This window comes from Limulus polyphemus, unplaced genomic scaffold, assembly GCF_000517525.1.
Source record: "Limulus polyphemus unplaced genomic scaffold, Limulus_polyphemus-2.1.2 Scaffold1046, whole genome shotgun sequence".
Lineage (NCBI taxonomy): Eukaryota > Metazoa > Arthropoda > Merostomata > Xiphosura > Limulidae > Limulus > Limulus polyphemus.
The window spans coordinates 63,281-89,022 of record NW_013666656.1 but is presented as its reverse complement, the minus strand read 5'-3'; the positions used below and the strand labels follow the sequence as shown (position 1 = coordinate 89,022).

General features: G+C 30.6%; 1 protein-coding gene across 3 annotated transcripts in view; it reads left to right on the top strand.

Annotated features, from left to right (window-relative positions):
* Positions 1 to 25,742, top strand: part of LOC106461859 (hypoxia-inducible factor 1-alpha-like) — a 99,011-nt gene that overhangs the window by 16,611 nt on the left and 56,658 nt on the right. Inside the window, exon 1 of one of the 3 annotated variants that reach the window (XM_013921719.2) lies at positions 1,952 to 2,204. The exons of 1 other annotated variant lie outside the window; for it this stretch is intronic. In XM_013921719.2, coding sequence (XP_013777173.1) covers positions 2,167 to 2,204 — 38 coding nt within the window. In that variant the 5' untranslated portion in view covers positions 1,952 to 2,166. Of the gene's footprint in view, positions 1 to 1,951; positions 2,205 to 12,217; positions 12,240 to 25,742 lie in introns of those variants that run through there. One more of the 3 variants, XM_013921720.2, reaches the window with a different exon arrangement.

The following is a 25,742-nucleotide window of genomic DNA, read 5'->3' as shown; positions in this document are numbered from 1 at the left end:
ACGGAAAATCAATTAAATAAACGGAGACGTAACACGAATATAACTCTGCGATACACTTAATCTCAATACTAAACAACACTGTAACGAACGAACGTTAACTTCAACAATACCCTGTGACTGCAGTTCAATTACTCACTATCTACACACACATTACATTCCCCTCTTTTATATACCAGCCTACCCTATATCTAGTAATTACTAGAGCATTCGCCAAAGTACATGGTAGTTCTAGAAACGTTGCGTCACAGTAGTCACGTGACTCGCTGACGCAACAGGTCTCATCGGCGACGTACAGTATAAAGTAATTGTATTGTTACGTCTCCGTTCGTTAGTTAATTTTCCGTAAATTCGTTCCGACGAAACTTTAGCGACACAAGTCCTTTCTTAGATAAAACTGGATTATTCTTTCTGAATATAACTTTGCGATACACTTAATTTCAACAGTCGCGCTATAACAAACGCTATAATTCTCAACGAACGTCTCATGTGCTCGACTCAACAATACTCCATTCAATTAGACACACATTGTTGCCGTCACTTTGTGCCCGTCTTATATATACAAGACTACCCCCAATCTAGTAGTCTCCCGACAATTCACGAAGTTTTGAGAAGGACGTGGCGTGATACTAGTCACGTGACCTCGCTGACGCACCAGTATAAAATACACCCTCTTTGCTGGAAACTTATACTGAGCTTGTAACGAATACCGTTATCAATTTTATTGTGATGCAATATCAAAGCTATATTACTAGTATTATTAATTATCACAGTACGTCATCTATTGCGATAACATCCTACGATAAAGTTCAATGAATCTTATTCCTTATTATAACTGTAATATACTACAGTTATTACGGTTTGAATAATATCTTCTTGTAATACTGTCATAAGATGTCAAAACAACAGCAACCACACGAAGACTAGAAAAGGTGGATATATCCACATATGTGCTCGAAATTACACAGGCCTGAACTAATACGTTTTTAGTTATTTCTACTCACTAGGTGTGAGTGCCAATTTGTTTACGAGTCACCCTTTTGTCTTCCTTATTTTCTGTTATGCTGATTTTAGTGAGATTTGTAGCACTGAATTAACACACACACAAAATCAACTCATAATGGAGGCGAATTAGTAAGTAATATGTATATATATATATATATGTAAATAAAAAACAATTGATATATACCTGTGTACAGAAATAGAAGCAGTTGCAAAGGGATATGTATACATACATTGTGATTTGTAACACTTTATAAAAGAAGAATAAAAATAACTGTTGAAAAATAAATATAACAATGAGGGTTGTTATTTCTGTTATGCTGGGCCATCAGTGCATTAGCGGTAAGTTTACAGACTTACAATACTAAAATCCGGGGCTCGATTCCTCGCGATGTACAGAGCGTAGATAACTCATTGTCTAGCTTTGCGCTAAAAAAGAAACACACGTTGTACTGGACCTAAAGCTTCTACCCATCCATTTGCATGCAGTTTCATTAGTTCTGAGTCCTGAAAAAAACCTACACAGAAGGCAAATTGTTTATCATCAGCGTGACGTAAGCAATATCAACTGACAAGAAAGACAAATGAGCCTATAGTTCATTCGTGGTTATTCGAGTTGGCTATTATCATTTAAGAAGAGAGTCATGTATAGTGGTATGATATATTATCAAACTGAAAGTGAAGGTTGGATTACACATTTTAGTATTTATTTCTTAATGACTTACTTTAATTTTCTTTTTGGTCATGTTATTTATACAACCATGTGGAAAGAATTTCAAGTGTTCACTGTCTGTTTTGCATAATAAATTTACGACGTCACCATTCCCAGCAATCTGTTGCCTAGCGCTGTTCCTACCCTCAATTACAGCCAATAAGAAAACTGTTAAATATGACGTCAAAGTACTTGTATATTTTCTAGGAAGAAGTTAAGCCTAGCTCTAGCGACAGTAGAGTGTTAATGCTGAGAGATCCGAGGAAGCTCAACCAGCAGTGGTACGGCATACGTAGAAAACCGTGAAAGGAAATTCCGATTAATACTTTGTGACATATTTTCTAGCGTTTTTTGTGATACTAATTTATTTTGTTGATTGTTCGGATTTATTTATCTACAAACAGTCTTTAAGTTATATATTCAAGAGACTGTGGGTTTAATTAAGTAAGATAAGCATGGCATTAATGCCTGGAGTGAACAAGGAGAAACGCAGGTGAGCTAAACTTCAATAATTGTGTCATCGTTAAGCCTAATTACTTCAGAATTAAGTCATTTTGGTTCCCCAAGTTTTACAGTTGCATATTCTATTTCAAATATTTGATATATTTGTTGTTTAAATATATATTAACTTATTAGAAGATGAAATTATAATGACAAAAGGAAGTTATAAAAAATTGTATTCTGCAATTGGTGCTAAACATTACATATGGTAATATAATATTCTGGAGAAATGTTTGTTAAGTTGAAAACCATTTTTTTATGGTGAATAAGAGCAAGAGAGTGTATATAGGTGTATTCCACTGGAATTTGAAGTTTTATCAATAGACTAGAAAAAGCAAGCAAAATAGAATTATATTTATATGTGATATGTAACTTTTAAAGTGATCAACTCCAAATCATGCAAATGACTATGTCGAGGAGTTGTATTTGTAAGCTGTAACTTGTAAGAGGTACATAAGTTCATCGTATTTGTATTAATGTTGTGAAAAATGTTATGTAACCTGAATCATAATATAAATACAAAATTTAAAAGTCTCATACCTTTTATAGAAATTACTTATGTTTAAAAATACTAAAAAATATGTTTTAAGTGAGATTTGTAGCAGTGAATTGTCACAAAAAATATACTCATAATGGAGGTGATTTAGTGAGTATAATATATATATATATATTTTAAATAAAAATGAACAATTGAAATATACGTGTGTATAGAAATAGAAGCAGTTGCAAAGTGATACATATGTATCCATACATTGTGATTTGTAACATTTTATAAAAGAATAAACAAAATAAGTGTTAAAAAATAAATATAATAATTACATGGATTTCACTTGATAGTGTTATCAGCAGAAATATTTCATTTCAAAGGGATAATAAAGTGCCATTTGGCCCGTCTAGACTATCCCATTGTTTATTACCACCCAACTTCAAAGTACCCCTATTTTTATATCGTACTATAATGTCTAATATACTCATTCAGTCTCTTCTTAAACTCCTTCAGTGTTACAGCTTCTATCATATGTTTAAGAAGTTTAGATTAATGAATGTATGGAAAAGCTAGGGATTTGTTAAAAAAATAAAAAGGATTTAAGAGAAACAGCTCACTAGAAATGTAAAACTAATGGCAAGGATTTTTAATATCTCAATGGGGAACAGGGCCTCAACCTTTGCTGCTGACAAGGTTTTTTAAAGACTATAAAATGGCTGAGCTTTTAAGCCTTCTCGTATGTTTTTACACAAGAAGATGCTAGAAATATTCATGACCAAGCATTTTGTAGAAAATATTGGAATTGACCTAAGTCATGTTAACCCTTTGGTGATAAGTTAGAAAAATTGAGAGATTAAGAATATAAAAGCAGGACCAGACAATATTTTCTCCAGGTTTTTAAAAGGTCAACAGTAAGATAAGTTCAGTAAGTTAGTAGACAGTTTTTTTACAGGTGCGTGATGATTGGGCTGTTACTAATGTTATCACATTTTTAAACAGGATGATAAGAGCTGCTTTGGAAAATGTAGGTCAGTTCACTTGGTTTTATTTCCATATTGGGAAAAAGACTAATCTGAGAAAAGAAGCTTTGCAAAATTACTTAGTGAAATACATTATTATAAAACTTTTAAAAGTAAGCCAACCTGGATTCACTGAAGGGAAATATTGACTTAATAATCTGTAAACTTTTTTTTGAAGATTTTATTTATCTGGATGATGGAAAAGATGTGGCTTTGATATATTTAGAATTCAAAGTGCCACTTTGATAAGGTGTTACATAGAGAGGGGGTTTGGTTAAATGGATTTAAGGGTGTCTGAATGAGAGAAAATAAATGGTTAATAATGAAGTCCAGTCAAACTGAACTTCTGTTGCTTGTTAGTGTTGTGCCTCAGAGGTTGGTGCTTGAGTCTTTGTTTTTCCCTTAATTACATGAATGATATTGATAAGGAAATAATTAGTAAAGTTCTCTAATGACATTAAACTCTCAGGTATTTCTAGCTGTATTGAGGATGTTAATGTACTGTATAATACTTTTGACTCATTTATATTTGATGATTTAATGTTTCTTGAGAAAAGAAGGTAACAGATAGTTTTATTTAGGTTTTCAATATTATTAGGGGATATATAGGATAAAGGCCTCTGATTTCTTTGTGCTGAAGAAAGATGCAAACTAAAGATTTGGAAAAGACAGGCAAGGCTTCTGCTAAAACAGTTTTATTTTACCAACAAGGTGATTTAAGTTATGGAATGAGTTACTATCCACACTACTAGAGTTTAAGAGAGGAATAAGTATAATTAGATCCGAGGGATTAATCAATATAATCATCTATTAGCATCAGTTGCATCCATTAGTGACATAAAATAATTGATTAATCAAAACTGTTGTTTCCTGTTATCGCCGTTTTCTATTATTTCAGTTATCCAAGTAATCAAAATATTGCTATCATGATTTCTCAATATTATTTGTGATTAATTCAGAGTTGTTCAACTTAATGGAATTGTATCACGGCTCATGAAAATATGCAACTAACTTATATTGATGTTCCAATTATTACTAATTTCATTTAATGAGCTTGACAATTAATTGATTATTGAATACCACTGATTGCACAACTTTAATAACAATTTCCTGAAAAATAAAGGGTGGTTTGAAATAATTACATTTTCTCAGGAGTGGACATGTAAGGACAGCCTTGAATGACCAAATTGTCCTTTGTTGTCTATAGTGTTATGTTAATTCAGCTATTATTTCTATAAATAAACAATAGTAGTAATATTATGATCACCAATTCTGAGTTGCTCATGCAAAGCAAAATTTCTAACAACATCTTTGCCACTACTAGGAAGAAGGCCTATGACAAAATTTTCCAACTTTTAACAGTCTGAGGAAGCAAACAATCAAATACATTATCTGAAAACTCTATCCCCATTTAGAAAGTAAAATTTATTTCCTTAAAATTGAAAAACAAGTATCTTGAATTCAACAGTCTGATTACACTGGGCAACAAAAACTTTGTTACTGGAGAAAAACTCAAGTGATTTGTGGTGGATCAAGTGTTAGTTGGGTTTAAATGTGTGTAAGTGGAGATAAATTTTGGAAGCTCGTCTTTCCTACCAATTCCCGTTTCGAGGTGAAGAGGTAGGTGATCCCTTGCCTTCCTTGGAACTGATGTGCAATTCCAGATACTGCCAGGTGTTGGATGAGGTCAAACTACCACTACAGTATGTTGTGCCCTAGCTACTCAACACCTAGGGTCCCATTAATTGGTAATATGTATTATGGGATTCCTTCTTGTTTTTCTGTTTCTTCTTTTTTCTTTTATGTTTGTGACCTGGATCAGATGTGGTGTGGTCTCCTGCTGAGGTGTAATTTTTTATTATTTGTTTCCACACATCATGGTCTCTCTTTGGGCTCTTCCTAAAGGGATATAATTTTTTCACCAGCCCTCCATCAGTTCAATGTGGGATTTTAGCTATTTTGTGAGAAGAGGTAAGATATCATATCTGAAGTTAACATTTTCCTAAACCGAAAATGTATTTCTGATACATACTTATCTCCTCTCACATTTCCTACCCAGCCTCTCCACTTCTAGTGATATATGGTGTAGATCTTCTGGCCAATCTTGAAGTGATTAACGAGTGCAACTGTTGAGATGGCAATGGTTACGGTAGGGGTTGTGTCATGCTCCTATTGGTGGAGAGCTGCTGCATAACTATTTACATGTGGATATGCAGAAGCAGGAGGTAGAAGGCTAGTGGCGAGCATTGAAAATTTATGCTGATAGGAGGCAGTACCAATCGAGAAAAGTTATTTTGTGAACTTTGTTATTCTTAATTTATGTAACAAAAGTTACGAAATTGGTTAACATCTGCTGATGACATAAAAATCTAAGTTCTAGCATGTTTTAATGAAGATGCTATGATTTTATAGAGAGAATTACATCAGTTGGTTAGTTGGACAAGCACATGGCAAATTCCATTTGATCATAAGTGCAATAATATGTGTGTGGTTATCCTAACTTGCACATAATTTATTTGGGAATCCTCTTTATGACGAGGATGAGAAAAAGGAACTATGGTATTGTTTGATGTAACCCTTAAGCCTTTGAGATAGTGTCCTTTTGCAACTGGTAAACTTTATATATATATATATATATATAGGAATATTGACTACATGTATAAAGAGTGCATGGTTTTGTTTTTCAAAGTTGCTAGTTAGGTCTCATTTATATAATTATGATCATTTCCCCACCCCCATCATAGGATGGACATGAAGTTTTTGGTGCACATGAGGGACACAAGATTTATTCTGGGGATAGGCAAGTTATCATAAGAGGATGACTTGATATTTCCTAATATGTACTTTTTTGAAAAGGAGAGGTTCAGGGATCATTTAATTGAAGTATTCAAAGTCATGAAGGGAATTGATAAAATTTCAGAATCTGATTTTTTTCTCATGAGTTCTGAGAACAGTAGGATAAGAAGTCATAATTTAGAATGATCAGGTACATAATAACATGTTAGATGAACTTATCTGTTTGTTTAATCTGAAAGAGTATTTTAGGCTAACATTTCAGCTAGATTTTAATACTTGTTTTCTTAATTTTGGGTGAGGTTATATTTTTCGAAAACATGGTTATTTTTACAGGTGTACTTAAAATTGGTATCAGTGTTGAAAATGTGAATATTTAAATTTGCTTTAAAGACTGTTTTGGTGTTAAATGAGGAAAAACTCAGAATGTGCATTTTTTTCTTCATTCAAATGTTTCACTCAAGTAAAACATGAATTTTAACTATAATTGGAAGACTAGAATGTCCAAAATGACTTATTAGTTATCTGTTTGCAAATTTCTTCCACATTCATTCTACTGAATAGAACAATTTAAAAATAGGTAAGAATATGCTGGTTGCTTAGTTGTCTGATTAATGAACTTTTATCATTTGCTCATTTAATGTTATTTATGTTAATACAGTAAGTCTTGCTTCTAGTGTAATACTTTTGCAATATCATGAAAAATTAATTTGCTAGACTTTTATAAAATATTTAGAAATTTTAAATTATTTTTTCATTTTTAAATATGTTGAGTGTAATTCTTAAATGTTAAAATTAACTATTGAAAGTAGTTTGTGCATACATTAACTTCATACCAAAATTCTACATATAGGCCTGTAGCTCAATAGCTTCATATATGCAATTAATGTAAATAATATACTATAATAATGTAGTACACTTTACTGTTCACTTCTCAGGCTGATAAACATTGTGCAGGACTTCCAATGAAACACAGAAACCCAGTTTTCAGAAGCTTAGCCTTTAAAATCTGTATAATTGCTCAGAGAGTTTGTAATATCCCATAAGTGCCTGGTTTTTACTCTTTCAGCCAGTAAGACAAAAAAAAATTTACAGGCATAAAACTTTTTTGTTCTTAGTTGTAGCTTTCATGCATACGCCCTGAAGCAGACACTGATTGTGGCCAATGACACCTATGATGTGGAAGTAATACCTTAGAATACACTATAGTTAATTACATATAATTCTACAGTTCAACTGTTAGTCTATCTCCATTGAAGTCATGTGAGAATTGGTATGTTTATTCCTTGTGCTTAAGAACTTAAAATAATAGGAGAATCTATGAGTGGTTGCTTCAGATATTATGTATGAGAGCTCAAACAGTGAGTTCTGGAATGAATATTCTAAGTTACTGGTAAGAAAGATTATCCTTAATTTGTAGGTAGAAGATGGGAAACAACTATGTTTGAAATATATATACCCATACTTGGTTCTCTAGGACTTAATTGAGCAAATTATAATAAAGCAAGATAATGTGTGTTATCATAAGTTATAATTTTGAAGGGAATAACAGTGTTATGGAAGAAAAGAATCTTTGTGTTTTGATTGAATAGTCTCAAGCTATACAAGCAGTGTTCTATTGCTTGGAATAGTAAATAGAATTTTAGGTTGTATTTACAGAAATATTGAATATAAGTCTAAAGAGGTTATAGTTTCATTATATAGATCACTGGTTAGGCCTCATTGGAGTATTGTGTTCAGTCTTGAGCTTCATACCTTAATAAGAACATTGAATTGTTGGAAATGGTTCAAAGGAGGGCTACTAAGATGATACATGGGATTGAAAGGTTGTCATCCGAGGACAGGTTATAATCTCTGAAAATGTTTTCTCTTGAAAAAAAAGAAGAGTTAGAGGGGAAAATGGCAGTACATGGGGACACAAATATTAATTTTTGGGAGAGTAGGAACCACTTTTAGTTGAGACAATTTCACTTTTCTAACAGGGTGGATAGTCTTTGGAATGGACTATGTCGAGATGTGGCAAATGCAGTAAATTAAGGAGTTTAAGGGTAGGCTTGGTAAATATTCATATGTTAAGTAGGCATACATTTACACATTTACTGAAATTAAACCTGCTTTGTATTTTCTGATGTAACATACTGTTCCTATAGCTAATTTATTTCACTTTTTTTAGAACAGATTATTGCTCAAATGCATTTCTAGGGGAATGTTCCAGAAATATTAAATGTCAGTATTTTTACTTGATTGGTCTATTAATTACCACTAAAAGTTTTTTCAGTTTTCTTAAGTCAATGTAACTGAAGTTAACAGCAATCTTGTGGCTTCAAACAGTAACTGATTATTTGGTTAAAAGTTACCATGGTAAATTTTCACACTTTGGTTTTTTCCAGACATTAACAATGAGCTGAGGCTGTTATTGGTTGTTTTATTAGAAAAACATCCTTTTCTCCTCTGAGTTTGAGATTCATGATATACATCATAAAGATTTGCAGTTTTTTGTGTGCTCATGGGTTTATGTAACAGCTAATTCCTGTGATGCTTTTACAGTGTTTTATAACCTTGCTAGTGTTTTTCTCACATTTCTATCAATGCTACTCAAGAGCAGTTGGTGCTTTACATATTTTATTTGTATGCAGAAAAGTTTTACCCATTTTTTTCATGCACTTGCACATATTTTATGAAGTTCAGTTTACATAAATGTTAGATCACTGTTTTGCCACAAGGTTTTTTATGAGAAAAAGACTATTTTTGTAGGATTTTTAATTAATTTTATTACTAAAGTCACTTGTAGTGTAAATGTATGGGTAAACAATGAAAGCAATATAAATTCATACATATTATGAGTAAAGATCTAGTGCCCCTCCCCAATCTGTCCTCTTATAAAATCCTGGAGCTATCCATGTTACTGGTGTACTTTTTGCAAGTATTTGTGGTTAACATTATGTAACAAAACATAATCATTTAAACTTTCTAAAAAGAAGGGAGAAATGCTGTTGGAGTGTTCAAATTGAAAAGATGGATGACCAAGTTGTTGGTGTGAGTTTTGAGAAGCCAGGGTTAAGAGTAATATTACAATTTACATACTTATGATATTTAAAATCACTAGTTAGGTCAAACATGGAATACAGTATACTTTTGGCATCCTTATCTAAGAAGAGATGTTGACTTACTGGAAATGATTTAGAGAAGAGATGCAAGAATGATTCTAGGGATGGAAAGGTTATATTATTTGGATAGGTTTAGATATCTTGTTTTATCTTGAGAAAAGAAGGGTTAGAGAAGATATTATTGAAGCTTGCAATATTATCCAGGGGATTGATAAGATAAAGGCCTCTTGATTTGTTTGTACTAAATTCTAAGCATAAGTTTAGATTTTGAAAAGACAGGTTTGTATAGTTAAAGTATTTATTTGTTTAACAGAGTGATTAGCTTGTATATGAGTTGCCTTTGGCAGTAGCATAGACTGGCACATTGCTCAAGTTTAAGAGGGGAGTCAATAATTTCCTGAAAAATAGTTGATATAATTTTTACTTTTGCTAGTGACATGGATATGCAAAGACAGCCTGTTATTTTAGTTGTAGATATTTTTTGACTTGTCCAACTTTTTTTTGCTGTTAAACATTGCTGTTGAGAGGTAATGATGAAATGTGAATAAATTCTTATGAAATGATAATAAAAACGTTTGAATTTATATTTTACTCTTTAAATATGTATATATATATATATTGACCAGTTACTGTATTTTGGGAATTTTGAAATGAGAAGTAATTTTGTATTTAATTCACAAGAAAGAAATTTAAAATATGAATAAAGCTCTTAAACATTCAATGAATTTTTTGAAAAGTAATTTTGTTTTATCCCTGGCAAGTAAAGAGAGATGCCAAAAGGCTCATTAAAAATTATCTGTTACATGTTGAAAACCTAAGGTGGTTGTAAATGGGTATGTTGTTAAGCACTAGGTGATAATCCCAGGGGTGTACCAACAGACCCTGACCCCTCATATGGAACTGACTGCCTTGCAGAAGAAGAAAACAGTTCCTTTACTAATGTTACCAGTGGCTTTCTGGCTGTATACTATCCTCTTGATTTCCCATCTTTTGCATTTCTTAGCTACATCATATGGTATTTTATTTTACAGCAATTTCATTTCTTCTGAATAGACTTAAAGTAAGACCCAAAGTTCAAGCACTTGCGATTAGTTGACTATTCTTTGTTCTCCTGAAGAAGAATAGTCAACTATTCGAAAGCGCTCGAGTTTTGAGTCTTATCTTAAGTCTATTACACTTTATATGTGATCCTTTGTGCTAAATCTTTCATTAAAATTTCTTCTGAATGTTACTGAAAACCTTCCATGGTTACCACTTTCACCTTAATTGTCCAGAGAAGGTCAATATCATGCAAGTAGATTTGTGCTGGATTTGATAAAGGGATTTCTCTTGCTAACTTGTCAGCCTGCCACGTATATCTAAGTGATGGTCTGCCCATGTACTTGTTTTATATTCTGCCTTCCATACGTGGACCAGCTATTTTGAATTTCATGCAGTACTGCCTAATTGTGATTTGTTGGTCTTAGCAATCCAGAGGAGAGCTTGCTTTATGGCCTCCAGCTCCATACCTGTGTGAAGTTTGAATATTCCATCAGCTTTATAGAGAATGTTGTTGCTCTGTAGGAAAAGGAATACCCAACCAACACTCTCTGGTGTAGGAACCATCCATGGCTATAATGAGAGGTGATTGTCTATCATGGACTTCATATAGGTGCTGTCAGGCCTTTTCTGCTTCACTCTTTGCTTCATTAGTGTCTATGAAACATTTAAAGTTTTCACAGTAATTTTCTAATGGAATGATCTGTATAAATTTTGTGTTGTATTTTGTAACACATATGTTTCAGATTCCTATTAGGGTACTTAGCTGGCAGCATAGGACATTAAATGCATTACCACACATACAAGACATGCTAAAATATCACTGTACCAATCTAACCGTGAGCTTAATTTAGTCACATTTTCATGAAAGTGTGTATGTGTTAGTTTTCAACACTTACCGAATGTGTAACTAAGCTATGTGAAGGTTTCTTAAGAATATTATTTATAGAACAGTAATTTTACAAAAGAATGAAGAAAAACAAATAAAAAGCTGAAATTTTATGATATTCTTGCAAGTGTTGTTTAATTATGTCTTGAATATTTAAAAAAAATTATTTTATTATTGTGATATATGCGAGTGCTTTCATTTGAACATAATTTGGCATAAGCTAATTATTTTCCATAGTTTTTTTTTGTATAATGATTAAGTATTGAATATTTGTACCATTAGTAAATTAACTAGAAACAATACTGAAAATGTCATGCTTGTAACACTAAGTTGTTTTGATAAGCTTATAGGGCTATGAATTATTTATCCTATTTTATTTGCCATACCAAACTTCCACTTAGTGGTAGATTGCAGTTTGAAAAAGCTGTGGCACATTGCCAGAAAGGAACCACTTTAGCCTTTGTGTTTTCTCTACAAAGAACTTTCTGAAAATATTAAAGCAGTTAAATATGATTATAGATAAGAAAGATAAGCATTTTTGTGTAGCTAAGATGATTTTAGAAAGGAGTAATCATACTTCAAAAGAGGATATTCAAATAAATATGAACATGTATTACATTTTTATCTTTGTTGAATGAAAAGTAGAAAACCCTAGGGGAATAGAGGACAGCTATAACAACAGTTAAGTCTTTATGTAAGTTGAAATTCTTGTAGATTATTATGGCAAGTAAATGTAGTAGAGTAGATAATGGTAGGCTGTTAAGTGTTTCTGATTTGTTGTAGATATTATGCCTGAAGTTTGATTTTATCCTTGCTACCTAGTGTTGTACTGTTTGCTAGTTAGAAATAAAAGCTTAACATAATATCATAAATTTTACTGTAGTTTTGAATTTCCAAGTCTAATATTGTGTAGTGTACTTCTAAGAGTTTTATTGTTAGTAAGTTGCAACATACATATTTAAATGATATTGTAAGTCTAGAAAAAAAACCTAATGAATGTTTATTTGAAGTTAAAAAGTGTGTGTGTGTGTGTATACTCATAGTAAAAAATGCATTATTGTACCATGGATTTTCTTAAAATTTGGTTTTCAGTGGTGTGTGCCATAATTATGGGGTTGTAGTGAAAAGTTGTCTAGAGCCTAGTTTCTCTGTAACACGATCAGTTTTTGTGTACTGATACTTTTGAGAACCACTTTTATTGTAATCATAAAACAAAAATCATAAGAATAAATTGTCATTTCATTAATATAACGTTGTTATAACCTGGCAACTCTGTGAAACATTTGGGCAAGTTATGTGAAAGATGTATAATAATTACTTATTATTGTAAAAGATTACAAGTCCAAAGTAAAATTAAAAAAATGAATAATACCATGGCTCTTAATAGGGTATCGGTACATTTCAAAGCAATGTAAATTTAATCTGAACTTCAAGTGTTTAATATGCATAATGTAATAAAGCAAACATCTATAGATTTTACAAGTGGTGAAACATAAATGCATATTTTCTCATACTCCCCAGACTTTATGTTGACTTCAAACCAAAAATATCTACATTTAGTGTTTCAGTTTTGTCTCCTTCTACAATTCACCACTGAAAAGTTAGACCAACAGACCAACTTGTGCAAGTGATGAGTTCTGATATTGTACAAAAATAAATCCTTGACAGTGTCCATTTTCAGAAAAAACTAGAAAAAAAAACATTAATGTCAACTAATCACACAAACTTCTGATTTGAAATTAACAATGTAAGTGGAATCTTTCCTTGAGTTCTTATTATTTTGGTGGAAGGATTCTTATTAAATGGTTTTTGTATAATGTGATAAACATGATATGTAGAGTTTTATATAAATAAAACAAGAAACTGGGGTCATTGCCCTAAAGACCTATTCTTTGAAGGTGTTTAAGTTACAACACAACTTCAGTGAAGGCTTTCACATGCTAGATATGCGTAATCTGCCTTGGGGAATCTCCTTGAGAGTTGCCAGATCAGTTTTTTTTTTGTATAGTTTTTGTGATTACATCTCTCATTACTTAGCTGCAAAACAAAAATCTTGAATTTAATTTCAAGTTATATATTGTCTCTACCATCAAGTTATTGGTTGAGATTTTTTTTTAATTGATAGATTGAAACCATTTCAGGATTTTGGTTACATATGTACAGGTGAATGTATTTTACCAAATTACAAAGAAAGCAAAAAAAAAATCTGATTAAATTGGACTGGTTAATCTGAAGTTTGCTCTGCCAACACAGTAGATCTAATTTTATTTTTTTCAAAGTAAATTTAGTATAACGTTTTTCAGATGAAACCATAAAACATATAAGAAAAAACTTTCACATGTCTGCCAGATTGATTATTTCAAGTTATTTTTGATTAAGTGCATAATTTTTCAATGGAAGCATTCATAGGCATTGGCTTAGTGTTGTAAAAACAGAAATCCCTGTACAAAGGTAGTTACAAAGAAAGATGACTTGAGCATTTGTATGAGATTCACAAACTTAATTTTCTTATGTGCTCCCAAATTTTATTAGTTTTAACCCTTTATCATCTCTACCCGTATATTTTGGTAATGGGGAAAAAAACTTTCCATGGATGATAAAGGGTTAAGCAAACAGTTTATAGAAATGCATAAGAAATAAAAGTCTAAGTCTACATAAAATTGTTTTTCAGAAAAATATAGTTACCAGATAAATATACATGTGGAGAAGTATTTGAAAGTATTGCTTCTACATTTAAAGGAATAACTCTTTATCTTGATTAGTGACCTCGAAGTTTGCTTGGCTGAAAATTGTCTAATGGAGAAATGTAAATTAAGTGCAATATTTTAGTTTTATTTTTTTAATTTTTATAAATAGTATTATAATTGTTGCTCAAAGATTTGTTCCAGTTGGGGGGTTGGACCTAGGATAATGGTGTTTGAATCTGATTGTATACCAGATATATTGCTATGTACTAGGACTACAAGTACTAGCAGATAACTCTCCATTCTGCTTGGTGATTAGTGGTATTTGCTAATTGATTTATCAATGGGCCCATTAATTGACTGTATTCTATTAATCAATTTGTGCACTCCTCCTCCTCCCCAGTACAAGCAAAAACAAATTGGTGTATATTGCCTTTATAACTTTTTCCCATCATGTGAATTATTCTAATGCTGTAATAACTTTCTTATTTTCATTTACATTGTTTGTCTTTTTGAAGTAATTTTTGAATTACCCTTGGTTTTATATAATAACCTTATCTGAAGCAAAACATTCTAGTATTTACTATCACCAATAAAGATAATGTTTTATTTAAAACAAATTCCAGTTGCAGTAAGAAATGATTAAGTAGCCAGTTAGTAAATTATGTATGTCGTTTGAATAGGATAAATATAACAACAATATTCAATAAAGATAAGTCATCAGAATTATTTTGTAGTCACTCACTAAACAGTAGTCTTAACTTATTCTATTTGATGATGATTTATTTTATATTATGAACATAGTAACTAAAAAAGAAATTAATGTTTGCAAACATTGAAACTCAATAAAACTATGCTATATCTATTAACTCTTTCAGCACAGGCTTGGTCCCTGGGACAGACCTTGTAACCATTTTGTGCTTGTTATAGTTTTCATGATATGACTTTTAAATTAGTAAGTGTATGTTCACAAAATTGGGCAGACTATCAGTAAACATTACAAGGCTTTCGTACTCAAAATATCAATTTTTATTATTAAGTCTTAAGGTTTGTTAAGCAATATTTTCCTCATGTCTTTTTTTTATTTTTGCATTTTCCCTATCCAACATGCAAAGTAATTTTCATTTTAAGATTAAAAATACTTTCATGCTTCAGAAAATTTTCAAATTTTACATACAAAATCTTTATAATGTACAGATAGTTATCAAATGTTTCTTAAGAAACAAATTATATTTTATTCATTATTTTCACTAAGGAATATATGTATGGGTTCGGTTGATTTGACTGACCTTATAACCACCATAAAAAATTGGGAAATAAATATAAATTATACCTTTTTCATTCTAGAATGACTACAAATTATAACACAAAAACATAAATGTTTAGACTAAATAGCTTAAGTCTCATGACATTATACATTTATATATATATATATATTTATTATTTTTATTATATCGACCTTTCAGCCATGCCTGGCTAACAGTACAAAAGTTACAATGATGTGGTGCATGTACACTCATGTTACCGTATCCAGTAAGTCTTTACAAAGGAACCTGTATAATACTAAAATTTGAATTATAATCTACAGTTTGATACCAAACTTATTGACATAAATTCATAAAATAGCAGTTCAGTAAAATTTTGAATGCGAGTCAACAAATGCAATGACATGGCCTTTGACCCGTGACCCATGTGGAGAGGGTTAAAAAGTAAAAACACCCTTATTTTAAAGAAAGCCAAACATCAACAAGATACATCTATTGAGCTTGATGGAATTTTCATTCATGTGACATTTGTTTCAGTGTGTGTGTGTATGTACGTACACACACATACACTTGTGTCTATGTAAACTACTTATACCTAATGATGACGAAACCTTCTTCAAACATTCTACATTTATTACTGTGTTAAACGTCTGATAAAGTTTTCCTAAGCTTTCAAACAGATATAACTTAACACACAAATACTTTAACAAATAAAAGGACCTGAAAGGAACTTGAAAAAAAAAACACCACCAACTTGTGTATGTATTGTTAAGTGATAGTCTAATTCCTGCTCTATCCAATCATATTTAGACTTTCTTTATAGCTGTTTTCAAAGTTGTGTTTCACTACTAAATGATCAAACTGCTTAAAGTGGCACCATAAGGTATCAAAAAAAAGTAAGGAAAGCACTTGAAAATCAAAGAATGGGTAATATATTCTTAAGGGTTGATAGATTCTTAACAAAAAATAATAATTCTTTTAAAATAAATTGACAAGTGGGTTGTTTGGTTTACTCTTTGCAGGTGTGCAGAAATAGAAATATGAACCTTTTTTTTTTTCCTTTATGAATTACACTAAATGAATGTCAGAAAATAATAATGCTAATTCTAAAAATTATTTGAGTTGAGGTACAGTTAGAATTAGTATATGAAATTGACTTGAAAATTTGTCTCAAAGAATTTAACAATGTAAAAAAATATTAAAAGCCAGTAGAGACTCTTCAGACATCAGGCACAATAATTTAAAATTAAGTTGCCTTTTTTTAATTCTAAGCATTGTACATGACAATGTATCATTCACGCAACACAATTGCAGTGTTTAATGTCTAGAAACAGTAAAAGGTCTAATCACTTATCAATCACCTGTTACTACAATACTGTATATGTTTTTTTTGTACTTATTATTCTAAACGATGTTGAGTCTTAAATGCTATATCTATAACTATGCAGTTGCTCAGACTCTTTTTAATCAAAAAGGGACATGAATAATCATAATTTGTTTTATTTATTAGGTAAATGACTACCTAGCAAGTGTAAAAAGGTGGCCTAAATTTAAAGCCAAACAACAACAAAATTAGAATAACATAGATTTATTTTGTAAAATAAAACCTTTGATAGTCATAAAGTTATCTTGCAAAATGTGAAAACCATTAGAGAATGAATAATGTTAAAACTAGAAAGTCTATTTAGATAATATATTAGTGTTAACAAGTAACAACAGTGTTTAATTTCTGCATACCATCTGTAGTAATGTTTTATTTTTACAATGATGGTATGATATGATACTAGTTATCTGTATAACACTGTAACCAAATTTTCAGTATTTTTATATTAAAAAAGAGACTTTTGCTATAATAATAATAATATAGTATTTTGAATAAATCAGTGTTGATTAACCCTAAAGTAATCTAAATAAGGGAAAATAACATTTATATATTGTGTAAATTATTAACTCAGTTAAGTTTATAATACGGTGATTTCAAAGTTTGTCTTTGTTTTCTAGTAATTTGATTGATATGAAAATTAAAACGGTTAATGACAAATGTTTCATGTTTTTAATTAAAATTAAATATTTATTGCCATATTTAGAAAAAAGTTTCATTAGCAAACAAGATCCCTGTTTTAAATTTATAAAAAAGAAACTTGATACCTTGTACAATCACACTACTTGCATTTTCATTTATTTTTGAAATCAAAAATATAAAAAATATTTAACATGAAAATTTACATTCTAAGTGAAAAATCAATTATATAATTCTGTGGTATAAGAGTTGCAGATTTCCTAAACAATTAAAACAAATCTGTAAAGCCTAGGCACATCAGTAGAGTATCTGGAAAAAGCCATGGCACAAGGATTGTGCCAACAACAGAATCACCCGCAACCCTCAAACAAATGACACACAAATAACCTGTCAGGTCTGTGCCAACAACACACACGTAGTATACTCTTCCACTTGTGTTAGGCATGTTGTCACAGGAAAGAGCTTTTGGATAGGAATGTTTTTAATTTTATGAAGACAAATTTGTATTGAAAAAGAGGTGTAAATAATTCCTTGAGAATACTAATAATTAGAACACAAACTGTTTAGGAAAACTTTTAACTCACTTTTTCACTAATATATTGAAACATGCTGTATATGTAGTTGGTTTTGGACAATCCTAATTTTTGGTTCAGGTTAGCTTATAATTTGCACTTCCCCTTGTACAATTTGGATAGACTGTAATTGATTTTGAACATAAAGTGTTTCATCAGTTATTTTGTATGCTTATGTAACATATACATTTTTTCATGTTTAAGGATGATGCATTTAAAATCTTTGTTTCAAGTCTGTTACATGCATACAAATCTTATATTGAATATATATCTGAACACAAAAGTAATGCTACATAATACTTGTTGAACTTACACTCACAACTTGTATAAACAAACACTTCAAATGCATTAAGATTGTGACTATAGAGGGAAATTAACTTTACATTTTAGTTGCAGATGTTAACATGAATTTTACATCTCCAAAATTAAAAAAATTGAGTAAGCAAAAAGTACTGTTGAAACAATTTGGTCATGAAAAAAATTTTCATTTTTACATTTCCTTTTCATTGGCTCATTGTAATTTCATATTAACAAACATTGTATAGTTTGTATGAGAGGATCCAGATAACAGAAAAATATCATTGGAACTAAATCGTAAATTTTGCATACTCAAATGTAGCTAGGTTAGTTAACTTATCAAACTATAAAGAGCTTAACTTTTCAAGCTGCAACATAAAAAAGTCTTAAGGTAGGTCAGCTATTTTTACATATTGAAAAACATTTAAGAATACAATTTCATTTCTGTGAATTACTTGGAGAAATAGTCAGAGCACTGTTTTGAACATCAGTGTGTATCTGTCGTGAAAGCAAGTAGAGCTAGATGATTAGTGGAATTTGATAATCAATTAATGGTCAGGCTAATTATTGATTATATTCAACTAATCAATTATTCTCGCACAAGACTTGGATAGTAATAATAATCAAAAATAGCAATATTGATTAGTTATTTATTATCATTAGTTGTAACGCTAGTTGACTAAGCTGGACAACTTTAAATTAATTGAAAATAATAATGAGAAATTATAATGGCAATATTTCAATTGCTTTGATAGTTGGAATGATCAACAACAATAAGCAACAACACTAATTTTGATTTGTCAATTATTTTTGTGACGTTAATCTTAATTTTGATTAATTGATTAGTTTCTTTGTGAAAGTGAGTGGATCATTAAATATTGTTGCTATCTTACAAAAATGAGTAGTTAGACAGATAAGTAACTTTTAGAAGCCTTGGATATGTGCGTAAGGTAGAAACTTTAAGCAAATGATGTACTATATTAGCCAAATTATTTCATAAACCTTCAGTAAATATAAGATACAGAATATACTACATATTGGACTTTTATGTGTTTCTACATACATATTGTTTTAAAGGAATAACAAGATATATTTTGATTTTTACACTTGGTGTAAAACTTATACCTACAGCAACATGATTGGATGAGACTAAATTATTCAGGATGTTGTAATAAATCATACAGATATTTCAAATTGATTAGCAAAGTTAGCCCAGTACAGTGTGGGGATATTTTTTTAGAACTTGCATGTTCTTTTAAAGACAGTAGCAGCAAAGTTCAATGGCCAAGCATAACAGTTGGATTATAAAATTGGAAAAGCTGACTTGTATATAGTCCAATGTAGCTAAAGTAGTTAAGTTTATATTTTATAAGTTTCAAATTGTAGCAATTTATTGTAGCTCTTAAAACCTTTAAAATACCTGTACTTGTACATTTCTCTTTACAAGAGAAATATGGATAGACAAATTGGATATTGGGTATCCCAGGTTAAACAGATATATATAAACTTATCATAACAGCTACATGTATCATTTTTTTACACAGTATCCCTATTCTGAGAGCACTTCTTTTCAAAGTACAACAAACATAATATTTGTTCCAGCATTACAAAACATCCATAAACAACAAGAACAGGTCTCCTATCTATAATAATAAGGCTAACTCATTAACAGCTTAGGGAAGGCTCACCTCAATAGGTTTCAAATATAATATTACAAGAGCTGAAGTAGAACATTTGGAGAAGAGTGATCAGTGCAGGTTTGTTGTTTTGCTACATGTTGAGATAAAAAAAAATTAGTTCCTTTCTCTTTTAATTTTGAAGGCTATGAGATGGTTGAGCTTTTAAATGTTTTCTTCCCTTTTGTTTTTACAAAAGAGGGTATTACCAATAGTCCTAACCTTAGGCATTGTACTTGGTGATGAATAGTGAAATTGACAGTTTAAGAATAGATAAAGCATCAGAGCCAAATAATGCTTTTCCACAGTATTTTAAAGGAGGTCAAAAATCATATATGCAAGCCTCTCTCTCTCTTTAATTTTTTGATAATGCAGGTTCCTGTGTTTTAGAGAGTTGCACTTGAAATTACTGGCCAGTTAGTCTTACTTCTGCAGTGAGAACAATTCTGGAGTCATAAAAGAAACTTTATTGATATATTTGATAAATGAAAGCCAAAGAAAAATTTCATTAATTTTCTAATCTTTTTTTCAAGGATGGTACTTGTTACTTGGGTGATAGAAAGGGATGTAGACTTGGTAGACTTAGATTTTCAAAAAGCTTTTGATAAGGTGCCACATAACTAGTTAATTGGATTGTAGGGTGGTTGAATTGGAGAAAGCAAAAAAGTTGTTATTAATGGAGTCAATTCCAACTGGACCTTTGTTACTTATGGATTGTGACAGGGTTCAGTGCTTGGGCTTTTTATTTTTCTTATTTGCAGAAGTAATATTGATAGGAGCATCATTAGTAAATTAGTAAAGTTTGCTAATGACATTAAACTCTTGGGTATTTCTGGCTGTATTCAGGATGTTGAGGCATTACAGAATGACTGATTATTTTGTAAGTTGGACAAATCCTTGGAAGTGATCTTTAGTTATAGCAACTATAATGTACTTAGGTTATCATTAATTGGAAAACATGTTTAACCCTATCGAGATGGGTAGGGGTCAGAGGGCATGGCATCACGTTTGTAGATTTATATTCAAAATTTTATTTAGCTATTTTATATACGTATGTCAATAAGTTTGGTATCAAATTGTAGATTATAATTCAAACTTTAGTGTTATACATTAGTTAGTTTTTTAATTTGAAACTAAATATTTAAAAAAAAGGCTAAATATTGATTTTTTTGTATTTGTGTGTGTGTGTTACGTAGCCTTCTGGGTTTGGTCAGATTACATTTTATGATGCCCACAATACAATGTCTATAGTTTCACACGAATTAAAAACTCAAAGGTTCAATATTGGCAAATAAAATATATTGTAAAAACCTACCTTTTCTATTTGCTTGAGATATCATGATATTTTGCCTACCCACCATGTTAGCTCCACCCACCACTTTTATCATTTGAGAAGACTTATTTATCTATGCCTACTTTTATATACCAATAACTTTATAATCAATTGAAAGCTATATATTTATACTACATAATTCTGTCAATCTTTCTAAGTTGTTTATGAGAGAAATGTTCTTATATCATTGGAAAGTTTAAAGTATTGCTATCAAGGCAATTTTGTGAATAGAAATTATTTTTTAGACCCAAATACAATTTAGTTAGGAAGCCTGATAAATTACAGTGGATTTTTGGGGTACTGGTATAGTAATTTACAATTTTTTTTTTTGTATTCCAAAATGCTTATATAAAGTTTACAAAAATTATTTTTCCATCTCCACGTGTGAATTTAGACAAGGTCTTAGCAAGTATGGCAAGTAGAGATCATTGTTTTCCAAATATTTTTGATTTACTGCTTTATGTTTCAAGAAAAATAACTGACCTTTAAGTATTTATTGGAAAACATTAGTTATATATATTTACTGTATTTTATAAAGTAAGAACTTTTATATTTTTCTATTCATTAACATTGAGGTAGAATAAAAACAAATTATACAAAACTAAAGACTTGGCAATTCGGGAAAAGTTTATTTATATAATTTGTGAAAGTCTAAGAAATAAATTTATTACTGATCAACTGATCTTGACACATGAAATACCCGGTTGAACTTGCAGTTTGCTGGTGAATAGTTTGTTTCTCAAGTTACAGTCAAGAAGGCTAAGCCAAGAATACTAACCCAACCAAAATGATCCATATTTATATTACTGGAAACTACACATTTATTGGTTACTGTGAAAGCATAATAATATAGGAAACAGGATGTCCGTAAGCATTTACACACACTTACACCTATACACTAAATCTCGACCACCAAGAAAGATAACTAGCAAGTTTATTGGATAGGACACAACTTTATACTTTGTTCAGAGCCATATTATAAATATTTTCTCTCACTTTTATAAAGTACTTTAGACAATTCTTTTTGCAACAACTGTATTGTAATGAATCCAGCAAATTTATTCCACTGTGTTCTCAGAGCAGCGATCTGAATAGTTTCTGTAGGATACTTGCACTTTTTGACTTATTGGATCAGCCCAGACATTCTACAAAGTGATAAACATTTCATAATACTTTAGACAGTTGTTGTTGTAATTATTATACTGTCAACAAGTTGATATATCCTTTCCCATTGTGTTTTCAAAACAGGGAAAATTCTGGGATTGTGTCGCATGAACTTATTTGATATTGACGGTGTCAAAGAACTCAAAGTACAGTAACACCTGAACAGGAACGGTGATTCATTGCTTTATATTTGGCAGGTTTCTACTTCAGCCACTAACAGTTGAATAACAATAGGAAATAGGTGTAAAAAAATTAGAAGAAACTCTCAGGAGATTTACACTCGAACTTTACTGTCCGTACTGAAAAGAACAGAGTACTATTCATTTTGTTTCTTCTAATTTCTAACTCATTACTAGCAATAAAATAACTACAGAAAATAAGTGTGAAAAGGTGAGAGTTTAAGCTCTCACCATAAGTACTTTGTAATCACTACTAACAATAATATACATTTTATTCTGCAACCTTTATTTTCGTTATACTTTTATTACTTACTTACAACCTTGAGAAGTAAGTATAATGTTACAGTACAAAAATAACAAATATAATATAAAACTTTACTGAAGATAAAAATGTTTGATATTTAATTACGAGGTTTTTTATTTTTCACTTGTTTTAACTTTATTATTATAAAAGTAACTAAAATCATAAAAAATAGAAAGTTAGGTAAGATAATGAAAAAATCATAATTAAAAACATTCATGGGGTATATGCACCAGAAGCTCCGGAATTATGCTGTTCAATAGGGTCATGTTGAAGCATGTGCACCATGTAATTTTCATCTTCTGTCGAGGTATTTTTAGTCAATGAAACAAAAATTAATAAATATAAATAGATTTATTCTGTTATGAGCTTTAAAGTATTTATAATAAACATTTGTGGTTTCCTATTATAATTTGCAGTTATTCTAGAACAAAAGGTAATTTAGATTTATTTCCTAGTTTTTATGATGGTTACGAGGTCGGTCAAATCAATCAACACCATATAGAGTTAATATTGATACAATAACAGATAAAATATAAAGTTTGATTATCTGGAAGGATATAGAGACCATGCAAATGAAACTTGACAAATTTCAAATAAAGAAAAGTATTTTTAATCTCAAAATCAAAATTACTTTACGTTGGATAGTCAACATTCTGAAAGAAAAAATTCACGAGCAAATTTTTAATAAAAAAATCTTACAACATAATTCAAAAACCAGATGTTTTGTGAAATCCTTGTAATGTTTACTAATAATCTGCAAAATTTTGTAAAGATTTGCATACATTTTAAAAAATTATCATACAATTACTCTCATAGATACTTTCCTGGTTACAAGTTGGGTGGATCCCACCTAGCCCATAATGGAAGAGTTAATATAGATGGAAATCCACTCAGTAGCATTACTGAAGAAGAGGATTTTGACATAGTTGTGGATGAGCTACGTTAGCCATTGCAGCAAATATCTGTTGCTAGAAATAAAGCTAATTTGGGGGTATATATATATGGTCATGTTGATAATAGGTCAAAAGAGGTAATTTTCTCTCAATACAAATCACTAGTTAGATCTAACTTAGTTTGCTATATACAGTTTTGGGTATTGAGGTATTGGAAAAGGTTTAGAAGAGGGCTACTAGGATAACTTCAGAGACAGAAGGGTTATGTTGCAGGGACAGGTTAAAATATGTTAGCTTATCTTAGCTTGAGAAAAGAAGGGTAAGAGGTGATCTTATTGAAGTATAAAAGATTATCTGGGGATCAGTAGAATCAAGGCATCTGCTTTCTTTGTTCTATATTCTGCAGATAATAGGATGAGAGGACACAAGTTTAAGATTTAGAAAATATAGACTTGACTCCAAGTAAGATAATTTTGTATTTTCTATTAGATTTATAAATCACTTATAGAATGACTTGGCATTAACAGCAATGGAGGCCAGCACTTTTCAGGAGTTTAAGAGAGGAATTGATGGTTTCCTGAAAAATATAGGGTAGGAGTAAGTTTTTAAATTACACAAGGGTGTGTGTGAAAAGAGCAATCCTGTAGGAATAAATGGCCCTCTGTTGTTTGTACATCATGATTTATTCTCAGTCTTACTTCTGTGTTACAGTATTATTTGAAGTTTTGGAGAATGTAAATGTAATTTATTATTATTATTCTGAATAAAAAGTCAGAAGTTGCTATTTTATGCCAAAGATACAGAAAAAAATATTCACATGAATTCATGCAGCACTGAGACAGTTAATGAATGAGCAAGTGTAATATCATTTATACTCACATAATTAGGCATCATATTATTTGGTTATAAAGAGCCTTATGGTTAGTACTAGGTGCTTGTTCAATTTCATGCTGAATTAAGATCTTTCCTAAGTAGCATTCTATTCATAATAAATAAGAGAGCTAAATGGTACTTGAGTTCATGGTCATCATATTACATGCAGAATGTAGATAGAGCTTGATTGGGAGTCTGTTTGTTTCCTTGGTCAGCAGTCTATCTCGTAAGTGTAGGACATTCTCTTTAAAAATTAATTTATATTGATCAAGGGTAAATTGGAAAATTTGCATGTCTTTGGTGCATCATCAAATCTGATAAAGTAGGTGTTTCAGTATATCTAGTAAAGTTTATCAAACTGAATTTTTGCATCTTTGGTGTTTTCATCTAAAAATAAGTATCTTTCAAAACCAAAGACAGGAACACAATTTACTATAAATGATTTGTTGAACAGTTTCAAGCATTTTTTTACTTTTTTTTTTAAGATTTCAAACATAAACTCTGTTGGTTCCCATGTCCAAGATTAGTAATCTCATCAAGTTTTAATGTATACACTACGTTATGCATTTATAATACACTTATTATATACAGTGCAGTTGTTATTTTTTAAATAAAATGCATTACAAAGTCTGCTTATTCAGGTTAAATCTCCGCTGTATGATCAATTTATTCAAGTAATGCATGATAAACTAACAGTATCATCTGGAAGTATATGTACCCCCTTGCACCTTATGTATATATGTATGTATATTGTAAGCATGGTTGGTTTTCCAAAGAATTGCAAAATTGGTATTAGCAGACACACACACACACACACACACACACACACATGTGGAGACTGTCCTTTTGTTAAATCATTAAGGCATCTGCAGAATTTAAACCCTTGACATTTGAGGTATTACAAAATGACTTTTTATAAATGAATTATGTTCAATTC